Source organism: Silurus aristotelis (assembly GCF_946808225.1).
Source record: "Silurus aristotelis genome assembly, chromosome: 19".
Taxonomy (NCBI): Eukaryota; Metazoa; Chordata; class Actinopteri; order Siluriformes; family Siluridae; genus Silurus; species Silurus aristotelis.
In genome coordinates this window covers 11765902-11791952 of record NC_139592.1, presented here as the reverse complement: position 1 = coordinate 11791952, position 26051 = coordinate 11765902, and the positions used below count along the sequence as shown (strand labels likewise).

The window sequence follows — 26051 nt, the reverse complement described above, 5'->3', positions numbered from 1 at the left end:
AGGGGTCTGAAATTGTCATTGTAGGTGCATGTCCACTGTGAGAGACATAATCTAAAAAAAAAAATCCAGAAATCACAATGTATGATTTTTAAACTATTTATATGTATGATACAGCTGCAAATAATTATTTAAACACCTGTCTATCAGCTAGAATTCTGACCCTCAAAGACCTGTTAGTCTGCCTTTAAAATGTCCACCTCCACTACATTTATTATCCTAAATTAGATGCACCTGTTTGAGGTCGTTAGCTGCATAAAGACACCTGTCCACCCCATACAATCAGTAAGAATCCAACTACTAACATGGCCAAGACCAAAGAGCTGTCCAAAGACACTAGAGACAAAATTGTACACCTCCACAAGGCTGGAAAGGGCTACGGGGAAATTGCCAAGCAGCTTGGTGAAAAAAGGTCCCCTGTTGGAGCAATCATTAGAAAATGGAAGAAGCTAAACATGACTGTCAATCTCCCTCGGACTGGGGCTCCATGCAAGATCTCACCTCGTGGGGTCTCAATGATCCTAAGGAAGGTGAGAAATCAGCCCAGAACTACACAGGAGGAGCTGGTCAATGACCTGCAAAATAGCTGGGACCACCGTTTCCAAGGTTACTGTTGGTAATACACTAAGACGTCATGGTTTGAAATCAAGCATGGCACGGAAGGTTCCCCTGCTTAAACCAGCACATGTCCAGGCACGTCTTAAGTTTGCCAATGACCATTTGGATGATCCAGAGGAGTCATGGGAGAAAGTCATGTGGTCAGATGAGACTAAAATAGAACTTTGGGTCATAATTCAACTAAACGTGTTTGGAGGAAGAAGAATGATGAGAACCATCCCAAGAACACCATCCCTACTGTGAAGCATGGGGGTGGTAGCATCATGCTTTGGGCGTGTTTTTCTGCACATGGGACAGGGGGACTGCACTGTATTAAGGAGAGGATGACCGGGGCCATGTATTGTGAGATTTTGGGGAACAACCCCTTTCCCTCAGTTAGAGCATTGAAGATGGGTCGAGGCTGGGTCTTCCAACATGACAATGACCCGAAGCACACAGCCAGGATAACCAAGGAGTGGCTCTGTAAGAAGCATATCAAGGTTCTGCCGTGGCCTAGTCAGTCTCCAGACCTAAACCCAATAGATAATCTTTGGAGGGAGCTCAAATTTAGGCCAGAAACCTGACTGATCTAGAGAAGATCTGTGTGGAGGAGTGGGCCAAAATGCCTCCTGCAGTGTGTGCAAACCTGGTGAAAAACTACAGGAAACGTTTGACCTCTGTAATTGCAAACAAAGGCTACTGTACCAAATATTAACATTGACTTTCTCAGGTGTTCAAATACTTATTTGCAGCTGTATCATTCAAATAAATAGTTAAAAAAATCATACATTGTGATTTCTGGATTTTTTTTTTTAGATTATGTCTCTCACAGTGGAAATGCACCTACGATGACAATTTCAGACCCCTACATGATTTCTAAGTGGGAGAACTTGCAAAATAGCAGGGTGTTTAAATACTTATTTTCCTCACTGTATATACTGTAATATAATATATATATTATATTTTATATATATATATATATATATATATATATATATATATATATATATATATATATATATATATATATATATATATATATATATCATCACAACATGTAAACTAAATAACTGTTTAAAGGTTAGCCTCTTGCTGAAGTGTGCATGTTGTTAGTAGGAAAACAGCTTACTCTGACCATGTTTCTAGGCTAGTGTAACAAAAAGAACGCAACAAAAGTGTTATCTGCCAAACTGCTGCACTCAAGTGAGGGTTTGTCAGAGGGCTGATGTCAATCACAATCTGCCAGTCCACATGCCAAATCTGGTTCTCTTTCTTTACATATACAGTATGGAAAGTACTGTTTAGGTAGAGAAAGGATAAAGAGAAAATGAGATGTTATTAAAGATAAAGAGAAATATTAAGAAGCATATGCATGTACACGAGAAACCTGCACACAAACTGAGAGAAAATATAGCAGTATTAAAAAATATATATTCTACATATATACTATATGGACAAAGGTTTTTGGACACCTGACCATACGATTTGTATGTGCTTTTGGAACATGCTATTCCACATTCAGTCCTTATTTGCTGTTGTAATAACTTTCACCCTTCCGTGAAGATTTTAAAGTATATTTATTGAGATTTGCATTCTGCCAGCAAGGAAGTTAGTAAAGTCAGGTACTGATGTAGGGTGAGGAGGCCTGGGGGGCAGTCAACATTCCAATTAATTCCAAAGACATTTTATGGGGTTGTGGTCAAAACTCTATAGCAGGCCACTCAAGATCTTCCACACCAACCAATATCTTGATGGAGCTGGCTTTGTGCACAGGGGCACTCTCATGCAGGAACAGGTTTGTGTCTCCTAATTTAAAAATATTAATATGGTTTTAAAATTTTTTTTTAATTTTTTAAGTTTTTTTTTTTTTTTAAGAATTCAACGTCATTTATTGGACACAAAACTTTAAAATATAGTGTTGAATTCTAAATTGTTGAAATTTTATTCTACTAACTACATGGGGCAGCAGTGGATTAGTGGTGGCTCGCTGTTTAAGGGAGTGACCATCTTACCAGTATGTCAAGAGTTTAAATACCAGTCCTCCCTCACTCTTACTGAACTTAACAAATCCTGAACATTGTTCAATAGATAGTTAGTGTGAGAAAGAAAAAGCAAAAAGTGTGCAAAAATGCAAAGGGATAGAAAACAGGCCATGTTAAAAGGATGCAGACACTTTTTTCTAATATTCTGATTGATTTAAATAAGGATCCCTTTTTTTTACTACAACTATATTACTCACATATGTGTGGTACAAGCTGTGGTTTCAGAATTGTTTCAGAATTAGAAAGCGTTAAGAAAGTACCAACGAAAGCACTGGCCTAAAGCATGAAATGAGGGATGATCAGTCCACCTTGAGGTATTTGCATCTTCCCAAGGTACTCACTTCTCCAGGAAGTATTATTGATCCGTCTCAGTCGGCTGGCCAAGTTCATCATTCTCTTCTACTCACTGAACCAACTTGAGAAAGAAGCTAGTTTTCTAAATGTTTTTAGCTCCACAAATTAAATAAAATGTTCTAAAAAATATTCAAAAGACTCTTAAATAATTCATTCATTTATTAAGTAAGATGTTAATTAAGTTAGCTTGTAATAAATTAGCTGTTAACTATTTTAGCTGTTAAGTAAGTTGGTTGTTACAAGAGGAATCAAAAGCTACATCATGTTTCAATGGCCAAGAGAGTTATGAGTCCTGTATCCTTCTTAGTCAAAGTGAGCAGCTCAATTCACAGCTCCAAATCAGAATTCATATGATCACCGCATATCAGGTTCACATTTTCTGACACTTTCTAAAAAAATGTAAAATACTATGTAAAATGTTATTAAACTAATATTCTAAAAAAAAATCTCTTTCGTAGATGTTCATCTGTAGTTTCTCAGAAACTCTGCAGGCTATAGAGTGCTTGTGAGTCAAACTGACCCAATAACACACACATTAATGGCAGCATGATATGAATTATTCGTTAACAATGTAGCAGGTTGGGAAAGACATTGTTATTTACAACAGTTATTGCATGTTCTTAATAAGATGCTTTTTATAGCTTTAGAAGTTGGATATTTATTCATTTGCCTGCTACCAGGTTAAGTGACATCCGAAGAAAATAGGTTATGTTGATTAATTACAGAAGAAAATTTGGAGTATGGAGATTTGATAAAAAAAAATTAATAAAAAAAAAACTCAAAGGTCAACAGGATGGGATGCTGTCTTAAATTACAGATAAGTTTAAGGATACCTTAAGAGAGAGAATAATAAAAGGCTTTGTGTCGACATCTTTTCAATTAGAAGACAAGCTGCTTACATATGTTATTGAGACATAAATTAATGCAAGCCACAGCACTTGTGGGGTACTGGGGTAATAAGCAGTGCTAACACAGGAAGAGGGGAATTCCAATGTGGAATACAAGTGGGGAAAAAATGATGTTGAGATTCATTCTTTTGTACGGAGTTTATTGCTAGGCTTTGTCTGTGTACACAACAACTTCTATATAAATGTCCTGTGAATCCTGTTTTGACCTTGTGTACAGTTTTAAGTTTTAATTTATTCATAATAAAGTGGACTCACTGCCCACATTATTGGGAACGCCTGAACACCTGAACATTCATGCAGCATGAATCAATTGTGTGTCAACAGCGCAGTGCATCGAATTTCACATAAACCTCAGACCTAAGAATAGGTGTGATCAGAGGAACTTTGCCCGTGGCATGGAGGCTAGTTTGTGTATTGTATAAACCACAGATCTTCTGGGATTTTTACACACAACAATCTCTAGAATTTACACAGTTTGAAAAACAAAGAACATTGAGAGCACATCAGTTCTGTGGGTGGAAATGCCTTGTTGATATGAGAGGTCAGAGTAAAACGGTCAATGGATAAAATCACAATTTACGAAGTTCAGATTCTTGTTCTTGCCTTACAGAAGGGTAACCGCATGTTTTTCTGCTGTTGTAATTGATAATTCTCCTCTGGTTTCTTTTATCAACGGTGTTTTAGCCTGCAGACCCTGAACTCGCTGGATGTTTTTTGTTTTTTTTAAATGATTTTGTGTAAACTCTAAAGACTGGTGCGTATAAAAACTGGTGATCTGTAGTTTCTGCAATACTTTACCCAGCCCATCTAGCTTAAACAAGTCACAGGTTTTCTTTTTTCTGATGGTTGATGTGAAAATTAAGCTTTTACTTAGATTTTTTCTGATTGGATAACTACATAATGAGCAGGTATAAAGTGATTGGTAAGCTACAAATGTATTGCAGGGGTAGATATGATATGTAAGCTTTGTGTAGCTTGAATATTATTATTTCTATTGGAAACTTAAACATGCCAAAAACATTATTGGCTTGTCAGCTCTTAATGTGAAAGCGATTTTACAGCTCTCCTTGGCATTTCACTACTTTTGAGTTCTACAATAAAACAAATGTGCAGGGTCTGATAAAGAGATGTGGTTTGACACAGTCTGTCATGTACAGTGCTTCTTCACAGATACGACAGCTCTGTCTGTCAGCAAAATACTTTTTATCTGCAAGATTTATCTGAAGGATTTTTTTATTTTTCTAACATAAGCTTTTCTTACAGTCTAGTGTGTATTTAAGTGGCTTTTTTTGTTTTGTTTTGTTTTGTTTAGCGTAAAATTTAACATTGTATAGCTGAAAGAGTATATCATTCTATTAACTTAGACAGCATTTGTTTACTTGTTATTCAGTATTGGTCAAAATATATTGTCCAATTGATCAACACGTGCTATGCTGTTGTCAGGGTTTATCCATATTGTTATATCCTCACCAGGGCTTTAGAGTGCAAACATTTCACACACATTTACGAATGCAATTTACTCAGGACAAAGGTGAAATATTACCAAATAGCACACATAAATCAGCGCACTGTGTGCAATTTACATAGCAACGATGGGTCTACGACCTCTTTTACTAAATGGCTGCGCCGGGGCTTTGACTACATCTTAACTATTCTGGCAGCGTCTCGGATTTTCTGAAATTTAAACCTTTGTTAAAATCCATTCCTTTGTACCTTTGCTCTATGCTTTGGTAGTTTGTGTGTATGTATATATATATATATATATATATATATATATATATATATATATATATATATATATATATATATATATATATATATATATATTATAGCATTAAATAGACATGTGGCTACACAGGTAATCATTAAACAATTTGCTAACCTGGCCATCACACTCATATTTGCATAGAAAACAGCATTCTGGAAAGTGGAATGCTACAGCATGCAAAGACAACTTTGAGGGTGTTTTCACATATAGTTCGTTTTAAAAGAACCCAACCCAGTTCACTTAAAGTGAACCAGAAAGTGATCTAAGCAAATGTGACCTCAGTCCCTTTTGTGTTCACAATATAAAAGACTCAAAAGAGAACCCAGTTCTCAAAAGAGAACCCAGTTCTCTTTTTGGTCCTCTTTAGTGTTGAATTGATCTCAGAACCTTTCGTGTTCACACCTCAACCTCATAAGAACTCAGAACCCAGAATTCTGTGAAATTTTATCACGTGTGCTCATGTACTTCTGTCGTAGTTTTTTCACTTTTTACGCGACATTGTAGCCCCTTTCCCTCAGTTTTTGAGAAAACAGAAGAAATATATATATTTTTTTTGTGTTGAGAATAATTGGCGTTTAATGCCATCCTCTTTCCAAATATAAATAAGTGCACAGCTTTCTTCATAAGACCACACGACTCCGCGACCTGCCATGTCGAAAAGTTTTGTGTTTCAGCAGTGACGGAACATGGCTGCAGGTATGGCAAGCCTCGAGGGACATTTGGCGAAACGAAACGCAAAGCGGACCGGGACCTCATTGCTTTCACATGTCACAAACAAATCGAACCACAAACGAACCCACAAACGAACCGTACTCAGACCACCTCCAGAGGTGGTCTGAGTACGGTTCCCTTCTGGGTCCTTTTAAGGGGTCTGAGATCACTTGGTTTCTTCACATATACACACCGAACCGCTCCGAGAGCGTTTGGAGGGCTCAAACGAACTAGGTGTGAAAACACCCTGAGGCTTGTGTGATGGTCAGGTATCCACAATATCATGTTCCATGTGATGGTAAGCTTTCCATTTCCTTATATTTGGTTTGTGCCAAAAAAATTCTATTTTTATCTTTAGTTTCAACAAACCACAAAATCATTTTTGCAAAATCTCTATCATGAGATTTCTCCGAAATAAAGATCTTCTGCCTACTCTCCTATAAAGGCCAGAACAGCAAATGGCTGAAAAAATTGTTGAGGTCTCCACAGGTTCTCCTTTTTCTGCTCCTTCAGTGAAGTCAGACTCTACTTCTTTGACAATTGCCCTTCTTGCCCTTCACCCAGTCTTGGTAGTGTCTGGCTTGTGTAATATTTCTTCTTGTACTTTGTTATAATAAAGTACACTATGTTCCTAGGAATGTTCTACTGATTTTAATGACCTTTTTCAACTTTTTTCCTGCTAACAACTATTTACTAATGCTTCGCAACACTTTCTTTGGTTTTCATGGCTACAGGACTGATAGCTGTAAGACCTTTCAAATATATACTTTCTAGAAGCACTGTATAAATAAAGAGATACACCAGTTGAAAATTATTGAATGGAAAAAAAAAATTGTCTTCCATACAACAAAAATAATACTTAATGTAAGACATGCTAGACATTTAGTTATTTAGTATCTGAAAGATAATCACTTATTTACCTTCACTACAAATTCTGCATTAATGTAGCCCAGTCTCAGACATGTACTGCACGCTCAAACCTGCTGCCAAAAATGCTTTCCAAATGGGACAAGTTCCAGGATAATTATCAGAACAAGGGCCAGGAACCCTATGGTTCACAATTTGATTCTTTGTGATTAGCCATACCAGGGGAAAAGAGGATGTTATTGTTCATGTGTTTCATTTACAATTCAGTTGTATGGTTGAATTCAAACACAATTGGAAGACAACTATTTTAAGGCTTCCCTCTGGGTTTTTATATGACTCATTGGGAAGGTTAGAGGAAACATATGCCGAGTCAGCTGCGCATCTGAGAGGCCATGACCCTGAAATCGGCTTCTGTTCAGTACTGACAGAGTAGACAGTGCCGTGTGCCAGCTCTCTGCCAAGCCAGGCCGAAGAATAATAATGTTCTTCACTTGAACTTTAGAGAAAATGAAACTTAGAAAAGACATGCTACAGTATATAAATAAATATATATATTTTTCCTGTTAAACTGCTTTTCGTTAAAGCAATCTTTAATGCTATTATTGGCTTACATTAACTATAGTAACTTGTTTAATGTAGTTCAGGTGATCTGAAGTTGGTTTATATTAGATATGAGATTCAGTCTTTATGATTTATAGTCTTAGTATAAACACTGTTTGTTTTCACATAATCATCGAATGCTATATTTACCCATGGTAAACTCTTATCCTAAATGTTATTGGTATAATGCTATAATTTACTGCATAATGATTACTGAAAAGAATATATGCGTCATGCCAAGCCATGATTTAATTCATTCTTTTTTACCTTTGTAATTTTGCCACTTAGTTTTTCCTTCATATTCGTCCCTATGAGACCCGAAGCACACAATTGGCCGTTTAGTCCTCTAATGGTTTTGCCTGAGAAGCACTGGCACTGGCACCACAAAAATATTTTCCTGATAAACATATTAATAGCCTAAGCAAATCCATTAGTTAAGTGATCCATTGCCTTAGACAGTTATTGGGACTGCAGCTACAGACCTCCTTTTTTTATCTGACAAAATATTGATCATGGCAAATTGTCTGGTGTCCTTTCCTAGAAGATTTTATAGCCTTATACAATGGTGGTTTCTAGATATGTGATACTATCAAGCCCTTGGGAGTGACACTGACATCCCAGTAAGACTTTTAAAACAAGACTGCATTTACTAAAGTATTTGCCGCAATGCGCATTTGCATTGGGTTAGTTTGTGCTGCGTTTAGGCACTGTTGTGTGAAACTTTTGATTTTTGTTTTCTGTACAACACTATTCAATGTTTAAACTGTTGTCTAGCTAATGAGCTCGGGAACTCTTGAGTGAGTTTCTGCCAGACACAGAATCTGCAGTCTCCAAAAGAGCATTATTTGCAGTGCTAGTGGCTACATAACCATGTGATCTTTTTCACAGAAACTGTGTGTATATTTAGACTTATTCTCAATGTGTTATTATAATTTATTTGTTTGTTTGTTTGGGTGCCTAGCTAAGCCTCAGTGGGTGCAGACCATGCATGACAGTGCCTTATCCATTGATGAAAGGCTGTTTTGGGAATGTAAAGCCAATGGAAAGCCCAAGCCCTCCTACAGCTGGCTAAAGAATGGAGAACTACTTAACACAGAGGTAAAGTAACAACTACATGTGCCAATGTTATTCAAGGCTTGTTATAACAATGGTGTCATTTCTTGCTATTTTAAGACAAGATAGAACTTTATTAATCTCAAAGGAAATTCTTTTGCCAGAGAATGCTTCAGAGTACAAGAAAGAAATATATATAATTGAAATATGGTTGAAAAATAAATGAAATATTCTATATATACAAATTTCAGTTGATTGTTGTCCATTTGTATACTTTAAATTATGTATCTTATATCTTAAGAAAAAAATCACGTTGACTATAGATCATGGTTATTTTTTCAACTCTCATTCGTCAGAGTGCTGATTTATTTTCTGTCACAACACAGCTCTGACAGTTGCTTTGACTACAGGACAAATGATATGTATAACATGTTATAAACACATCTATTCCTTTAGTTGATAATGGTCCTAGGTCTGTTTGCTGCAATTATTTGTATCTCATGATTCTGACAACAGCTTGTTTATTAATCAGTTCTATAGTTTATTTAGTGTAGGGGTAAGGAGAAAAATCATATTTGTTCATCTTTGCTAAGAACATGTTCTCAGTCTACCAGCTTATATTTCTTAGCCTCCCATCATCTCACTTTTTATATTTATGGAGATACGTGGTGATGAATTTCAGCATTTGAAGTCCCTCATTATATCAAAGGCCTATTAATTTGAGGCGTGTTTCAGAAGCAATTTAGACAAGCATCACATAAGCCCACAGGTCAATTCTAATAAACATTTCATTTCACTAGATCTCTGTCTCATATGTCTTTCTTCTGTGTGTCTTATATGTCTCTCTCTCTTGCCATTGCAACACAGTGAAGTGATGGTAATTCTGTACTACTGTTCATTCATTGTCATATTAATGTTGTTAATACAACTGGCCCAGAGATTCCATTCTACATCTTTAATGGATGTTTCAAAACATGCTGTCATACTAGTGGTCTGACATTTTGCATACATTTATAATATGCATTCAGTGTGTATTCTAGGAAAAACTAAATATTGTGTAGTAGTGTACAATGAAATACTTGCAATGGTCAAATGAAATTACTGTAAAATCCTGACAGGCGATTAGGGAAATGGAGACGCAAGAGGCAGGGATCTGAGGAATTCGCACTGTAGCATTTTTATCTTTTTTTCTTTCTGAGCGCTGAAAACTGCTTCACCTAAATTACTTAAAAAAATAAATTAAAAAAGTCCTCTGACCATGTCTGTTTATGATCAAGGTCAGCGTATGCTCGGCTTGCGTTTGCACTCTCTAGCAAATCCCACTCACTGTAACACAAACAGCCTATAGAGAAACATGTTTAATAACCACCTACAGATGTAACCACTCACTAATTACCAGCTCTTTCTCTGCAACTCACAGCTTCAAATCACAGCTGGTGACTGTCAATGTCCTCACTGCTACAGGGGCAGTGACCAACATTTTTAAATGAAATTTTATTTGAATAGTAGCAGGGATTTGATTGACCTGATATATCTGTTCATGAGAAAAAAGCTGGTGAGGAAATGACAAGCTATAGCTATTATACTGTATAAAAGGGACTTATTTCACTGATTATCCATATCATTAAAACAAAAATATTGTCTTATTAAAAAAAAAGAATGTAATATTTCAGTTATCATTAGTATACCATAGGGGGTTAAAAGAAAATGGTATATTGGATATTAATCAACTTCAAAGTAATAATACACTGAAACCGAATGGTGATTATTTTTAAATTTCCTGTCTTTAAAATGTCTGTCCTGTTCTTTCATTCTAGACAGCTTGGGCAGTTTCTTTTAAAACTAGTGTAGTTTTCCTATTTGCTTGTTCCCTTTCTCAGTACTAATAGCAAAAAAAAGTTACTGTCCCTGCATGGCAAAGCCTGCTGAGAAGAAAATTAAGCTACTTCACTGTGTTGCAGTGGCAAGAACAGAAGTGTGCAAAAGATTCAACAGATTGGTCCCAAGATACAGGAGCGAGTGCTTTATTATATTGGACTGCAGATTAGACTAGCTGGCAGTGGGTATGGGCCAAGTGCAAAATCTGTTAGCAGCTGTTAAGGCTGCTAACAGCCCACTTCGGCAGGTACTGCAGGTATCTCACTATAAATAAAGTATGAAGATTGGAGGATAAAGTCAAAGCACAGTGTAGAAGCAGTATTAAATATGCCTTAGAATATGCTTCAGACTGGTGTCAAGACAGCCTTTACAAAACTAAAGCAGGATATACTCAATACAGTTGGCCAAATGCCTAATCCACTTTGTAGTACATTTGCTCAAGCAAGTGACTGGGCTTTTCCCTGGTGTAATGATTTCATTATTAAGCTCTTATAGGCATTAAAAAGTAGATTGAAGCCACAACTTGATTAAAAGACAGACACACTATTTGCAATAAAGTATTTTGAAACCACAAACTCAGAATTCATGCCTCTCATAGAGAAGGTCTACCTCATTAGTAGAACAGGTTGTTGACACCTTTTGAGAAAAACAAGTGTACGTTTTATCTCTAATGCTGTGGCATGTTTGATACTAAAACATAAGGAAATAATGCCTGAAGCAAAGGATGCATTTGGTGCAGAGAGCATACAGACAGCGCTTCATGCTGCTCTGAGAAACTCAAATACCTTTACATATGCTTAACAGAGGTCTTTGGTACATCGCTGCATTCGGAATTAAATGATCATGTTCTATCTGAGACAAAAATATAAAACCTGAAACAACAGATCAAAACAAAACCAATGAATCAATCATCAGAATCTGAACATACTTGAAACGAGAGCTTGGTGTCAATGGTCAACATTTTCAGGAACCCTGCAAATAGCTGTATGAAGTAGTGCAGACACACAACACTCAGACTCAATCACCATGATGGTACAAAATCGCAAGTAATGTTGAAGTGGGCACATAAGCTCTGGATGTGGGCAGGTGCACACTTTCTTGCTTTGTTGCCTACCCACTGGGCTGATATAATCAGACAGTCAATGTGTTTCTCACACACCAAGCTTATACACATGGAATGACAAATCACAAGAAGGTAGTTCAGGTTATTTAAGAGACCTACAGAAGAGAAGAAGTCAATCTGTTTGTGTACAGAGAGTGGGAGTGAAACCTTCCTGCTCAGCACGGTTTACAGACAGAGAGTCTGAATTCTTGAGCCTGCATGTATTGGCGTGTGATTGGTTTTATGTCACTGTCACTGTTCTGGATAGCACTGTGGTGCCTTCACACATTTCACACTGTGACTAACACCAAAATTCCTACCAAGATACTGATACTGTCAAAGTATATCATTAAATCTACCAACCTCTCTGTTCTTGCAAGTGAGAGTGTGCCCAAGCCAGCTGTGTCCAGTGAAAGCCATTAAAAGTGCAATGTCCATTTGAATGCCAACTAGTGGGTCAATGTTTACGTGATTTGGGCATCACCATTAGAGAGGATTTGCTATCTAAAGACAGGATTGCCCTCTGGGTAAATGAAGATGTGCCTTCTTCCATTAGATTTCAAAGTGTACTACATTCTGGCCAACACATCCAGATAAAATTACCAACATTATGTTCACCATCTAACTTTTAAACTGACTTTTGCTTCATTGCAACTATGCTCAGTTCATCTGACCCACACTCTCAGTGGCCTGCTTTTTATCCTCAATAGACTTATCTCTGAGCGGCATTCAGAATTTTGACTTATTCTTATTCTTGAAGAAAAAAAAAAGTATCTACTTGAATGTTTTTTATCATTAAATAATGTTTTTATCCTGATTAGAAGAAAGAATATAAACAAGTATAGTGATTCCCATCCTCATTAGGAAGCGGTATTAATACCTTTCCTTCTCAATCTTTCTCCAGTGTGAATGAAAGGGAAGGCAGTGGAGTGGTACGGTAACAAGGAAAAGAGGCGGTGAGGCTGGATAAGTTTAAGTACCTAGGGTCAACTCTGCAAAGTGTGTGGTGTTTTAGAGAAGTGAAGCAAAGAGTGCAGGCAGGGTGGAGTGGGTGGAGAAGAGTGGCAGGAATGATTTGTGATAGAAGGGTATCTACAAGAGTAAAGGGGAAAGTTGTGAGACCTGCTGTGTTGTATGGTTTGGAGACAGTGGCATTGTCAAAAAGACAGAAGGTGGAGCTGGAGGTGGCAGAGTTAAAGATGCTGAGATATTCTATGCGGTGTTGAGGATGGACAGGATTAGAAATTAGTTTATTAGATGAAATGTGCATGAAGGTCATTTTGGAGACAAGGTGAGAAGGAACATTGTGTATATCAGTGGAAAAATGCTGAGGATGGAGCCGCCAAGCAGGAGGAAAAGAGAAAGGCCAAGGAAAAGGTTTTTGGATGTGGTGAAGGAAGACATGCAAGCAGTTGTTTTGAAAGAGGTGGCTGTAGAAGACCGAGTGATATGGAGATGGACAATCCGCTGTGGTGACCCCTAACGGGAAGGGCCAAAAGAAGAAGAAGAACATTCTTAATCTCTTTTCAATGTGGTATTTACACTATTTATGAGTGCCCACTACATAAAGACCTTGTAACCATTATAGCAATTGCATGGCCTCCATGGGGTTCTGAAAGGAAATGCCCAGGAAATTAGTCTTCCACTCAGCTACAATCATGGAATCTAGCAGAATTAAGGTCCATGGTATATTCCTTGTGTAATAATGGCAATGTAGTAAGTGTGAGTCGTGATACATTAGTTACAAGGAGAAATGTATATCTTTAAGTGGTGTTTTTTTCTGTCTTCTCTTTGTATCTCTCTCTGAGTGTTTGTGTGTGTTTTGCAGGACAGGATTCACATAGAGGATGGAGCTCTTACTGTAGCTTCAGTCAACATGTCTGATACTGGCATGTATCAGTGTGTTGCGGAAAACAAACACGGCATAATTTATTTCAGCGCTGAGCTGGTAGTGCTTGGTAAGACAGTTCTCAAGACACTTCTCCTTTTGTCTTTTGTGTCATCACTTGCATCCTTTTGTTCTGTTCTTTTCCTATTCACCACAAATTGCTTTGTGTCTTGAAACTGAAGCATGTATTGGACTCTGGAAACCTTCTCCTAAAGGCTTAACAATTTAGTTTAACTTAAGGGAAAACAAATGTAAATCTTTTTGCAATCAAGCAGAAATACAAGCATTATAATCAAATAAAAGCATTGAAAAACATCTTTGAAAATTTGGAAAGCGATGTTATAATTGCTGTGGCATTTCCTCTATTTTTGTTATTGCAATCATACCTAGGAAATCATTTGCGCAAGCACATTATGAGACCATGATGAGCTATATCATAACCCTTTGCAATTGGACATTAAAGAGTCTCCATTCCAGATGGATAATAATATCTAAAACTATTTAGATACTATCTAAATACAGCTAAAAACAATGTAATGTTTCTAGCTGTTACATGCTGTGAAGAAAACATTTCTTTTGGCTCACACTCTGTGTCTATGGTAATAAGAGAGGATTTGTAAATGAATGGAAATTGCTATTGAATACAAAAGCAAGAAAGTTTGGGCAAAAAAAAAAAATGTAATAATATAAAATAATTATTTGTAACTAAACTCATTTGCCATTTTGAACAGTTTTTGCTCTCTGAATTGCAAATGTAAGAGCATGACCAAAAGTTCTCCTTATTCTTTATTTATTTATTTTTTTTTTTACATAACTTGAATACATCATTTAAGCCGCATTATGATCAAAGGGATGGAGAAAGCAGTGAGTGTTCATGCAGGGATGTAAAAAAAAAGAAGTGAGAGTGAGGAGGGAAGCAATTGAAGCCACTGTTGTTCCAGAACAAAGTGGCATATAAAGCATCTGACTATGTTTTATAAAGGGGCTGACTGAACAGGCTAGGCTAATTAAGTAATAGCGATGCTGTCTCGCAGTGCTGCAGCCAACAGCAAGAAACCTTGGATCAGTTGCCACTCTCCACTGCTCTGCCCTTACTTCATATTGTATTGATCTAGTATTGTTGTTCTCTATCTTGATAAAGCAGTGTAACTATTGTGATAAAATATGCCCATTTGAGTTAGTGCTGCTCTCAGTTTGTACACCTTTAAAATCAGTTTCCTTTGAGAGTCAGTGACTATCTATAAGTCTATTTATCAATCTATCAAAGGAAATACCAGTGGCGTTGTTATGCAATGAGGATTTTTTTTTCTGGAATAGTTTGGCTGTTTCTGTCCTCATACGAAAAAGAGTCACTACAAAGCAACAAATCGTTATTCTGACTGATTGCCCCTTTCATGGAAGTGGTCCATAAATGGCAATACCTGAATCCACAGGGGATGAGGTCCCACTTATATACTTTAAGGCTATGGCCTTCACATTTGCTAGATTTCATGTTAGATAAGGTATGTTAGACAAGGTTCCCCACCACCATTATCATCATCAAAACATAAATTGAAGAAGTGTAGAATGATGTTCATTTCTTAAATATAGTCTCATAGTAAGATAAGTTCATACACTTTGGTGTTCTCTGCTCTCCTCTGATCAGTTTATCCTTCATGCTTCTCTGCATCAGTTCACTCTACTGCTTCTACAAGTTATCATATTATCTCTCTTTGCACTGCTTTTTTCTTCTTCTCCTCAGCCTCACCTCCGGATTTCTCCAGATCCCAAGTGCGAGCACTACTTAAAGCTAAAACTGGCAGCACTGTGACTATGGAGTGCAGGCCCCAAGCTTATCCCCCTCCCATCACATCCTGGAGGAAAGGCAGTGAACAGCTCCAGAGCACAGAGAGGTAATGACATTAACTCTTTCTTTTTTTTCCTTACTCTTTTTTCCTCCTTAGTGGGCTATCACTCTTGTTTCCTATTTGTCCTTTTTGTACTGCCACATTTTTTTTTCTTCTCACCTTGTTAACTGTAACAGGATAATTTTTGCATGTTTATGTTTATGTTTTAGTCAAATTTTAGTCACAAAGGTGCACTGGCTATCTAAGAGCCACTGTTCTTAATTCATAATCTAAATACAAGCAAGACATTAAAAAGGTCAAACTCATTTTTTTTTAAGCACACATTCCTGGTTTTCTCTCAATCGAACTATCTATTTAATCTGTTTGGTCACTTATTCTTTTTGAAGCTTTTGCTGCCTTTTTGGTGTTCTGTTTTATCCTGTTTGCTCTTTTTGTCTTGTTTTTTTTATGTATTGCTCTGTTTGACTGATTACTTGACCTTCTGCCTATTTTTGCGCATACATCCGCCTACCTCTGAATAACATGTTATAATGCGATCAAAATACATTCGTTAACTCTTCACAGTCTAATTAAATCATAATAATAAAAAAAAAAAAATACAACCAAAAGCAGCATTATTTCATCAGATTGGGAGTTAGTCTAGTTAGCCTTGTGCTGCTGTATTGCATGTTACATTAAAAATAACTGGCACTTCAAGGCTTATTTGAATATCTTTTTTTTTTTATGCCTGCGCTAGCTTTAACTTTTAACTATGTCTTACCTTCCCTCACCATCCGGTAAGAATCCGCTGTTAAATCCATTTCGATTTTCAGTGAAGGTCACAATTAATGCATGTAGAATGAGCATGTGAGCACCATTCTGAAGCTGAAAATGAGAAATGGGACACCCAACAGCCTTGCGGACCTAGTGGGCATAAAAAATCTAGGACTTATTCCTGCAAGTGCACTATTTGGGATAGGACTTAAACTCAAAAATATTTTACTGATTTATTTATTTGCTTGTTTGTTTGTTTGTTTGTTTAAATTTTAACTACAAACACTTCAAAAAGCAAAGGGCGAGGTGTGTGTATTGTCTGTTTTGACATTTTCATCAAATGTTTGTTTGTTATTTAAATTTTTATTCATTCTGAGGGTAACAGAAAATGTTTAAATTTCATACTGAAAAGGCTGATGAACAATTTTTCGTCTTTCATCAAAAAAATTTTACAAACAGCTCCTTGATCATATCACTACCATTCCCCACTTTATTTTATCCCCTCCTTTCACAACTACCGGCCACACTTGTAGTGTTGTAACAGCTATCAAAAGGTGACAGAGCAACAGCAATTGTGGAGGGACACCGACCATAGTGCTCTTGGACTATGAAAGAGACGATTAGCTTGGCCTGGTAGGGGGTTGCACAGCAATTTGGACAGATTCTGTGAGGAGTGAAATGATTCGTGGTAGGAGGTGATAACTGAATTGAAGCTGAAACTGATTTTTTTTTATTTCTAGCGAATTAGGATTAAGTGGTTTGGAAATTATTGTGTCAAGGAACTCATAGGGAGAAGAAAAGGCATTAGTGTTATGCCATGGAGTGTTTGTCTAAAAAGCAGTTCAATTTAATTGCAGGAACACGCAAAAACAGTTTACACTATTAGAACCCAGCATTATAGATCCCCAACACTCTGATATTTATCAACCTGTTAGTAAAGTCAGTTTAGTCATAATTGAATGAACAGTGTTAATTGTAGTTCATTATGTTGAATGTAAGGGTTTGTGTTGGCTTGCTTTTTTATTTTATATATTCTTACACGGATGCCAATAATATAAAACTCCTAAATATGTTCTCTATTATGTTCTCTTATTTACCAAGTAAATAAGTATGATAATGTGTTTTTTTCTTTGATAAGTCTGGATGAAGGCATCTCCTAAATGCTCTACATGTAATAAAAAATCTAAAATGTACAAGCTACATTATAAATGTGCAGCAAACTATGAATATTAGATCATTTGAAGTCAAGGATTACATTAGTTAATCTTCCTATGTGTAAATTTACACATTTACTTACAATAGGCCGGTTTATATCCAGTTAGATAAATGAGGCCTTTTGTTTCTGTGAACGCCATATAATTAGTTTTATAAAGTAATATATAGTGTATAGTAATAAGGGTAAAACAAGAGGAACATTATGTTAATAATAAAATTTGTATCCCAGGTGTGTGTGTGTCAATGTCAAAGCCATTACTTGAAACATTGACCTGTATGTGTATGATGTTTTGCACTGTCTTGCAGCCACATGATTCCCTGATTATATTTTATATATATATATATATATATATTTATATATATATATATGTATATATATATATATATATATATATATATATATATATATATATATATATATATATATATTTTTTTTTTTTTTTTTTTTTTTTTTTTTTTTTTTTTTTTTTACTGAGGTATGGGTGATAACACAGGATGCTTTTCTTAAAAAGAAAAATAGAAAAAAAAATATGTTCGAACTTACATAGACTTATGAAAGATATTCAAAACTTTGCTGAACTTGATTACTGTTTCCCCAAAGGCTTCTTGAGTAATAGAAGATGATGTGGCTGTAAATGCAACACATTCATTACAGGCCTCATCAACAGCGCATTCGAAGGGATGTTTACTGACAGTAATAAACATGTACTGTATTGTCGCCAGGAAGATGCATCACCCAGCTGCGAGCCCTGCACCAGCAAGTGATGATTGATGTTCAAATCCAATAACACACACTAATGTGGCCCTTTTAAAAAGCCAAGATGAAACTTCACACTCTGTTGGCTAAAGAGGTTTAAATTTTGGATAATGCTCGTCTCTCTCTCTTTCCTACAGGATAAGTCTTCTCTCTGATGGAACAGTACGTATTATAAATGTGACCAAGACAGATGTGGGAAGCTACACATGCCTGGCTAGAAACCAGTTTGGAATGGCAAGCACCACCAGAAGACTACTGGTCACAGGTGGGTGTGTTGTTTTACATTTTTACTGGCTTGGGTGCTGTTTTTAGTGTTATATGCCCTGTACCCAGAAGCACTCAGGGTGTTTAAGTTATCAAGCATTCAGGCAGTGTTTGTGTTTAGGAAAATGGGATGGTGATTTGAGTTATGTGTGAGAATGGCTGCTTTAGCCCTACACCCCCAATGACTGTGAAATAAAGTCAGACAGATCACTTTCCCGTAAGAGAAATTGCCTGTTTTGTGGGCAATGCATGATCTTGAGTTTCTGGTGAACTTTTTGCCCATTGTAATGAATTTGGAGAGGAAAGATATCTGGTCATTTTCTATGCAAGAGCTTGAAAGCAATGCACCACAATGCTTACTCAATTCAGATTGTCAGACGTGCTCAATAGAGATGTGTATGCGCGGGTGGAATTTGTTTATTTGCAGTAGTCTGCAGTTTTGCAGGAACGCAGTTAAGGTTTACTTCTGTGTGCAGTTTGCTTTTATAGCTGTGATCCTGTGTAGTTTATTTGGGTTGTAAAAAGGTAAAATCCTAGCAAGTGGAAACATCTTCAGTATAGTCTGATTTATAGTATTTCTTATTATAAGATTACAATAAACCGAATCTAAAATTATTAAATTCATTTGAGGTTTTCTTCCATATGGACATCATTTTGCTCAAAAATAATTATCTTCCAATAAGAAAACGAGAAAGAAGAAGAAAACAGCCGGCTTTAAATAAGTAACAATATCAATATTTATGTTTTATTGTTATATTTGGACAATTGTATAAGAAATACTATATAGATGTGACTATATTCGAAATCTTTTCATTTTCATCATGATTATCAGTTAGAATTAATTAACATCATTTTAGTCGTTTGAAGTGAGTGTGCCTAATCAGACTATTTGTGACAATGAACATGAAAGTGTGCGTAAGTTCTGGGCAGTGAAGTCCATGGGGCCAATGCTTGTAAGTAATAGTATCTACTGAAAGTTAAAGTCCAGGCTTTGGACTGGCATGTTCTACTATCAAAACACCAAGAAGGGTGTTTACCCCTAATGTATACGTCCACAAACCTGTAGAATCCCAAGGTGTAAGAAAAATTTTCACTTTACTAAGACAATTTAACTTGCATTTCAGTTATAATGTATGTAATAATGGGTATTTTCAAATTAAATTTTTATTGTATTGAAATCAAAATAAATCATTTGATTGATAGGTAGCAGTATTTTATATCACGGGGTTGTGTGGGATGTTTTGCTCAGATCCCACACGGATCACTCAGGGCCCAGTGGATATGGAGATCATAGTGGGCGAGAGTATCGTGCTGCCGTGCCAGATCGCTTGCGATGCCTCTCTGGATGTGTCCTTTTCCTGGGCCTTTAACGGTCAGCTCCTCAACAAACTTGACCCGCATTACGAGCACGTTGGTGGGGTAAGTGGCAAAACATTTGACTTTATATACTGACTTATTTTGCCACATTAAAATTAATATATAAAACCTAAAATAATTAAAATACATAGATTTAGCTTAATATAAATTTCAAACCTCACAAAATCTTTAGTCTTTAGTAGTTTTTTTAAAGCAATGATGCAGAAATATATATACATATTAGCTCATTCCTGCCTGGTATGTAAAGAAAACAGATGAATTGTTTTGTTTCTTTAGTTGTTGTTGTTTTTAACTGCATTAATTATCATTGGTGTAACCTGCTTTTTATTGTAGGATCATATATCAGAATTGTTCGTCTCCACATAAACAACCTTTATGAAAAGAAATTATAATAATAATAATTTTCACAGTTTCCACTACACATACCATTACAAACCTATAACTGTTTAAATAAATAGTTTTTACAATGTACTTTGTTTATGTGCATTATTAAACCAAAGAAGACAATGTAAAAACTTGGAATTATTTTTACAATATGTTTAATAGTATCCACTATAAATAACGTCACCAATAGAAATGACCAATAAAGACACATAGGGGCAATACAATTTTTTTATAATTTCTTTTTTTATTTCTTAATTTTATAAGGAACAAGCTTAGTGGCCCTAAACATTTATGTATACAACTTGATCTCTGTAAAGCTGCTTTGAGACAATGTCCATTGTTAAAAGTGCTATACAAATAAAAATGTATTGAATTGAATCTAAGTCAAATTCATGATTGTTTTTTTGTATTATAATCATTGGCTTTTAGTGAAAATGTTCAGACCTTTAAGTATAATACACAGGTCATGCTTAATAGATACGTCTTTTGCTTTGGCCCCTTTGAATAATCATTTAGAGCTTTTATTTAATGTTCTTTTCACTAAAAATCAATTAGCCTGCTGTGTAATGCCCTCATATGACTTTGAATCATATTTGATGCTGAGTGACCTGCAAAGTCCGAGCTTCATAAATATCAAATGTAAAAGTATTTCTTGGCTATATAATGACAATAATTAATATCATTGGAGGAGGTAGAAAAAGTTCCAGGCATACATATTGTGTCCATACTGAATCTGCATGATTACTTTTCATCTCTTGTAGAAAGTTTTATAAAGCTGTGTTATACAAGGATGAAGTGCGGAAATTAGATTGGCTTTGAAGTATGTATGTTGTAATCCATTGTGAAAGCAAAGTTATAAATCATAGCAGCAGTTGGGAATTCAAGTTTTTCTTTCTTATGCTTGATTAAGTTTGCTGATCATACTAAACTCATCATCAGATCAGTCAGCCTTCAGGCATATGCTCACATACACCTTTATTTTAGATTTTTTTAGATTGAACAGTGATTCATATCTGTAGTAAGTTTCCATTTTCCACAAATTCTGCAACGTTCCCTTATCTGGTGGATTATCAGTCTGAAGTTCACGGCTTTACAGGAGTTCCATAGGACTGCTTTCCATGATGAAAGCAAAGCTGCAGGCTTACCTTTGACTCAAAATGCGTATTAATTAATGCTGCCTTTTATTCGTCTGACTGTTATTGCCTAGAGGTATGACTGTAATGGTAGAATTTAATTAAAAATCACAGTTGCATCAGTGTGATTGAGATTATGATGTCTGCATGCCTTTCACCATTGTTGTTTAGAACAATGCATGTACTTTTTGAGAATCTTTAACTGTTGTTAAATGATTTTTTCATAATATTAGTACATAGTAACTACACAGGATTAGAATATTTTGCTATTTTATTTGTTATATGGTTTTAAGAAACACGAAGCCACAAAACAAAGTCGTACCACAGAAGTTGCTCTTTTTTTTAGTGTTGTGAGAAAGGAACAGAGAAGAAAAATGGTGCAAGGTTTGTGGTTTTGGTGCTCTTGTGGCAGATCCACTAGCCACCTACACTTAAGACATGAAAGCACCTTCATTACATAATCTTCTTCTCCAGTGTTAAGCTCTTTACTCCAGCTCCAGATGAGCTGCCAACTCGTTGCATTTAGTGTCTCGATTCATTCATGTTCATTTGTTTATGACCATATGGTTTTGCTGGCATTGGTGGGCTGCCAGGTATCATGGGTTGATATGGGATTTTGTCCAGGGAAGAGTCTTTCTCTTAATGTGTAAGCTCCCTAAAAAGATTTTTTTTTTGGTAAACAGTTTAAACCATAGCTCCAGCAATGTCTGTCATGCAACCATAAAACTACTTCCAATTCTATTCTATTCTATTGCAGTCATACAAACCTATACACATAGCTGACATTCCAGTTGCATTTCAACAACTTTACCCTGATAACATGCCATCTTCTTTATCATTATTAAATTAACAGATTTGTTTAATTGCACCCATGTGCATCTGTATTCATCACAAGCACTGTTGTGTAATTCAGCCTGTCTGCAAGCTGCATCCAATCTCTATCACATCTATTGTAGAGCTCTTGTGCTAAAGCTCTAATTAGACCCCATTATATTCTAAATTCAATAGCTACCCAATGTAGTGTTAAACATGGGGAATGTTTATACGGGGCCTACATATTAAACACTATAGTAAATGTCATTAAATGAACCTCATCTACAATTCATGCACATTCTATAATTCTTCTGAATATGTATGCTAGAGATACTAATTTTTGCATTATATTTAATTAAGACTGCATGTTTTTTTGTGTGTGTGTGTGTGTGTGTGTGTGTGTGTGTGTGTGTGTGTGTGTGTGTGTGTGTGTGTGTGTGTGTGTGTGTGTGTGTGTGTGTGTGTGTGTGCCTAAAGGGGGTTGCTGGAGATCTAATGATACGCAATGTTCAACTGAAGCACGCCGGGAAGTATGTCTGCGTCATTGACACTGACGTAGAAAGTTTGTCTGCAGCTGCCATTTTAATTGTAAAAGGTAAAAAAATATTTATATATATTTTCAAGGAAAAAATCTTTGCATACCAAAACAGTATTTTTGAAAAAAAAAAGGGGGGAGAGACTATATTTGTCATTAGGTCATTAATACTAATTATGTTCAATAATTGTACTTCCATGTCAGAATGTAAAACCAGTTACAGTTGTATTGTACTACTTATATTATACTTTAGACCAACATAAATATAATAAGTGTGTGTGTGTGTGTGTGTGTGTGTGTGTGTGTGTGTGTATATATATATATATATATATATATATATATATATATATATATATATATATATATATATATATATATATATATATATACACACTTATTATATTTATGTTGGTATAAAGTAAAACATAAGTAGTACAATACAACTGTAACTGGTTTTACATTCTGTATGTACACTTATAACATTTATGTTGGGTGTAGAATATGACTTAATTACCAAATGAGTAACTTCAGTGCTTACACTCTCCTGTTTTAATCATGTTTTTTTTTTTTTTTTTTTTTTTTTTTTATTGAGCTCTTCATGTAATATGAATTGATCTATCTGTTTTGTTCCTTTAGTATGAGTTAATTAGTAGAACCTGTCAAAGCTGCTTATCATACAACACTAATGAGCTTTAGAGGATCAATACCTTTTAATTAATCTTTGCCCGTCATGGTCAACATCTGCAGTTTTAAAGATTAAAGAAAGCTTAGAAATAGTACAGCAGCTTAGCAAACATTAAAACGCAAAGTACCATTCCATTTGTTCCATTTGGGTTTGAAATAATGGTGTTTGTTTGTTTGTTACATATTGTAGCTGTGATGCACTTTAGTTTTATGGAAAGCCTGGCTTACTGTCATATCCTAGCAAATACAGCCTTCCATCACATTAAGCCAGTTAATATAATATTGAGGCCTGAAGAGAACGTATTTCTCGACAGCTCCAGGGGTATAGTGTGATTGAGGCTAACTGTAGATTATTTGTCTTAGTGAGTACAAATCCCAGAACTGCCACTGTTCACCATTAACCTTTAATCACTCAGGCGCCACTGTTCAGTGACTAACCCACCTCTATAATCCTAGCTTTCACCCAAGTTCGGATATGTAACCAAAAAAAAAAACATCTAGACCTTGATGACTAAATGAATAAAGTCATAAATGAAAAATTAAACTGTTGAATTGAGTCAGGTCCCCCTGGAGCTCCAGACGATGTAACAGTAGAAGAGATCACAGACAGCACAGCGCAGCTTTCTTGGAGGCCTGGCCAAGACAATGGCAGTCCCATCCTCAGCTACATCATCCAGACCAAAACGACTTTCACTGTGGGGTGGCAGGCAGTGAACACAGGTAACAAGAACTTACCTTGACAGAAAATACAATTATTGGCTCTTTGCATTTATGTACAATGTTTTTTTTTTTTTATTAGGACTTGCAAGCTGACATATCTTTAAAATACTTTTGAAATTGAATTATTTTGTGTTTAAATGAAAATGATCATGCAGCTTTGGACTGGCCTAAATTTCTACTGAGTATGCTTAAACTATTTTGTGAAAAAAATTATTATATTAGAGAAATAAGGTTTATATTAACAGAATAAAAAAATATTCAGGACCAAAATAGTTTTCAGCACACTTACAGGTATCAGTGAGTTTATAGTGAGTGCCTCTAGAAAGCATTTTTCCCCCCAAGTGACTATTTCTCTTTTTGCTGTATTGCTATGTCAAATGAAAGAATATTAGAAGGAAAATTTGTAAGTAATTTCATTAAAGTGCTCAGATTTTTTTTTTTACAAATAGAAATCTTAACTGGTCGGTATTATGTGAAATGTCTACATTAAGGCTAGAACCTTAATTTTCTTCAGTATTCACATTATATTTGGAAAGGGTACATCCTTGTTTATTTTTTTTACTTTAAGCTTTAACAGTAAGGGGTGGGGGTTCAGTAATTGTCACACAGCTAAAATGGCAGCTCAGATTAGTCTATGAAGCTTTTGGATTTTAGGAAAAAAAAAGATGATGATGGTTATTAGAAAAGTCAGCAAACCATTTAAGCATCTTGGGAGCACTGTAGAATTTATTAAAACAAAGAGCGAAAATATGGCACAACCCAAGATCAGGCTATTCTTCCAAATTGAGAACACCACCAAGAAGGGCAGTTCTCAGAGAGGTGTACAGGAGCCAGCAATGACACTGAAGGAGGTACAAAGCTCACTATCTAAAAATTAAAGAATCTTTTGAATCCTGAACAATATTATCAGATCTTCACACATCTGGCTTCTCTGGGAGAGTGGCCATGAGGAAGCCACTTTTGAAAAAAGGTAATATAAAGGTATGCCTGGAGTTTGATGGAAGGAATGTGACTAAATCTAAAAGCAAAGAAGAAAGGGAGGAAAAAGAGTTTGAGCCTCTTGGATGAAAAGCAAAGTGTTATGTTTGGTGAAGACTGAATGCAGACAAACACCCGGGTAACAATAAGCCAGAAAAATGTGGCCAAAATTTGTCCCAACAGGCAGAGACGGAAAGTAATGAAGTACAAATACTTTGTTACTGTACTCAAGTAGATTTTTCTGGTATCAGTACTTTATTTCACTATTTTCTTTTTTTACTTTTTACTTTCATTTATTCACATTTTTTATTTTAAACATCTGTACTTTCTACTTACATTTTTAAACCAGGCATGTTACTTTAGTTTCTGTTCTATTTGATGAATATATATATTTTTTTCGTATTGCTTGCCGCTTTCAGCACATCAACCTATTTCTTGTGTTTCATTGCGTGGCTTTTTCAACCTATTATTGATGTATAATTTCCTGGCTCTACAAACCACAAGCTAACAACGAGTGTGGCAGAAGGCAACAAGCAGTATAGCTAATGTGGATGAGACAGAGAGAGTCAGTGATGACTGAGAACAGAGACGTCCTTGATCACCTGATCATCATCATATTTTCTCTGCTTGTGTTCTATATGGTGGCTGTACAGCCAGATGACATTCAATAGGAAGCAAAATGTTTAATTCTTTTGTTTTAATATATTAAAATGAAGTGAGGTTCAGTTACCAGCGTGACACTTAAACAGGTAGTAGTAATGGCTATGTAAAATGTCAGAGCCCAAAATTCTTTACTTTAATTTTTTTTTTAAATCTACAGTTAGTA

General features: G+C 35.7%; 1 protein-coding gene across 5 annotated transcripts in view; it reads left to right on the top strand.

The window, feature by feature from the left end:
* cntn3a.2 (contactin 3a, tandem duplicate 2) overlaps window positions 1–26051 on the top strand; it is a 101565-nt gene that overhangs the window by 51547 nt on the left and 23967 nt on the right. For all 5 annotated transcript variants that reach the window (XM_083570117.1, XM_083570119.1, XM_083570118.1 and 2 more), the window contains 7 exons: window positions 8806–8942; window positions 13706–13835; window positions 15507–15657; window positions 18475–18602; window positions 19851–20020; window positions 22786–22903; window positions 24089–24247. In XM_083570117.1, the coding sequence (XP_083426243.1) occupies window positions 8806–8942; window positions 13706–13835; window positions 15507–15657; window positions 18475–18602; window positions 19851–20020; window positions 22786–22903; window positions 24089–24247 (993 nt within the window). The remainder of the gene's footprint in view (window positions 1–8805; window positions 8943–13705; window positions 13836–15506; window positions 15658–18474; window positions 18603–19850; window positions 20021–22785; window positions 22904–24088; window positions 24248–26051) is intronic.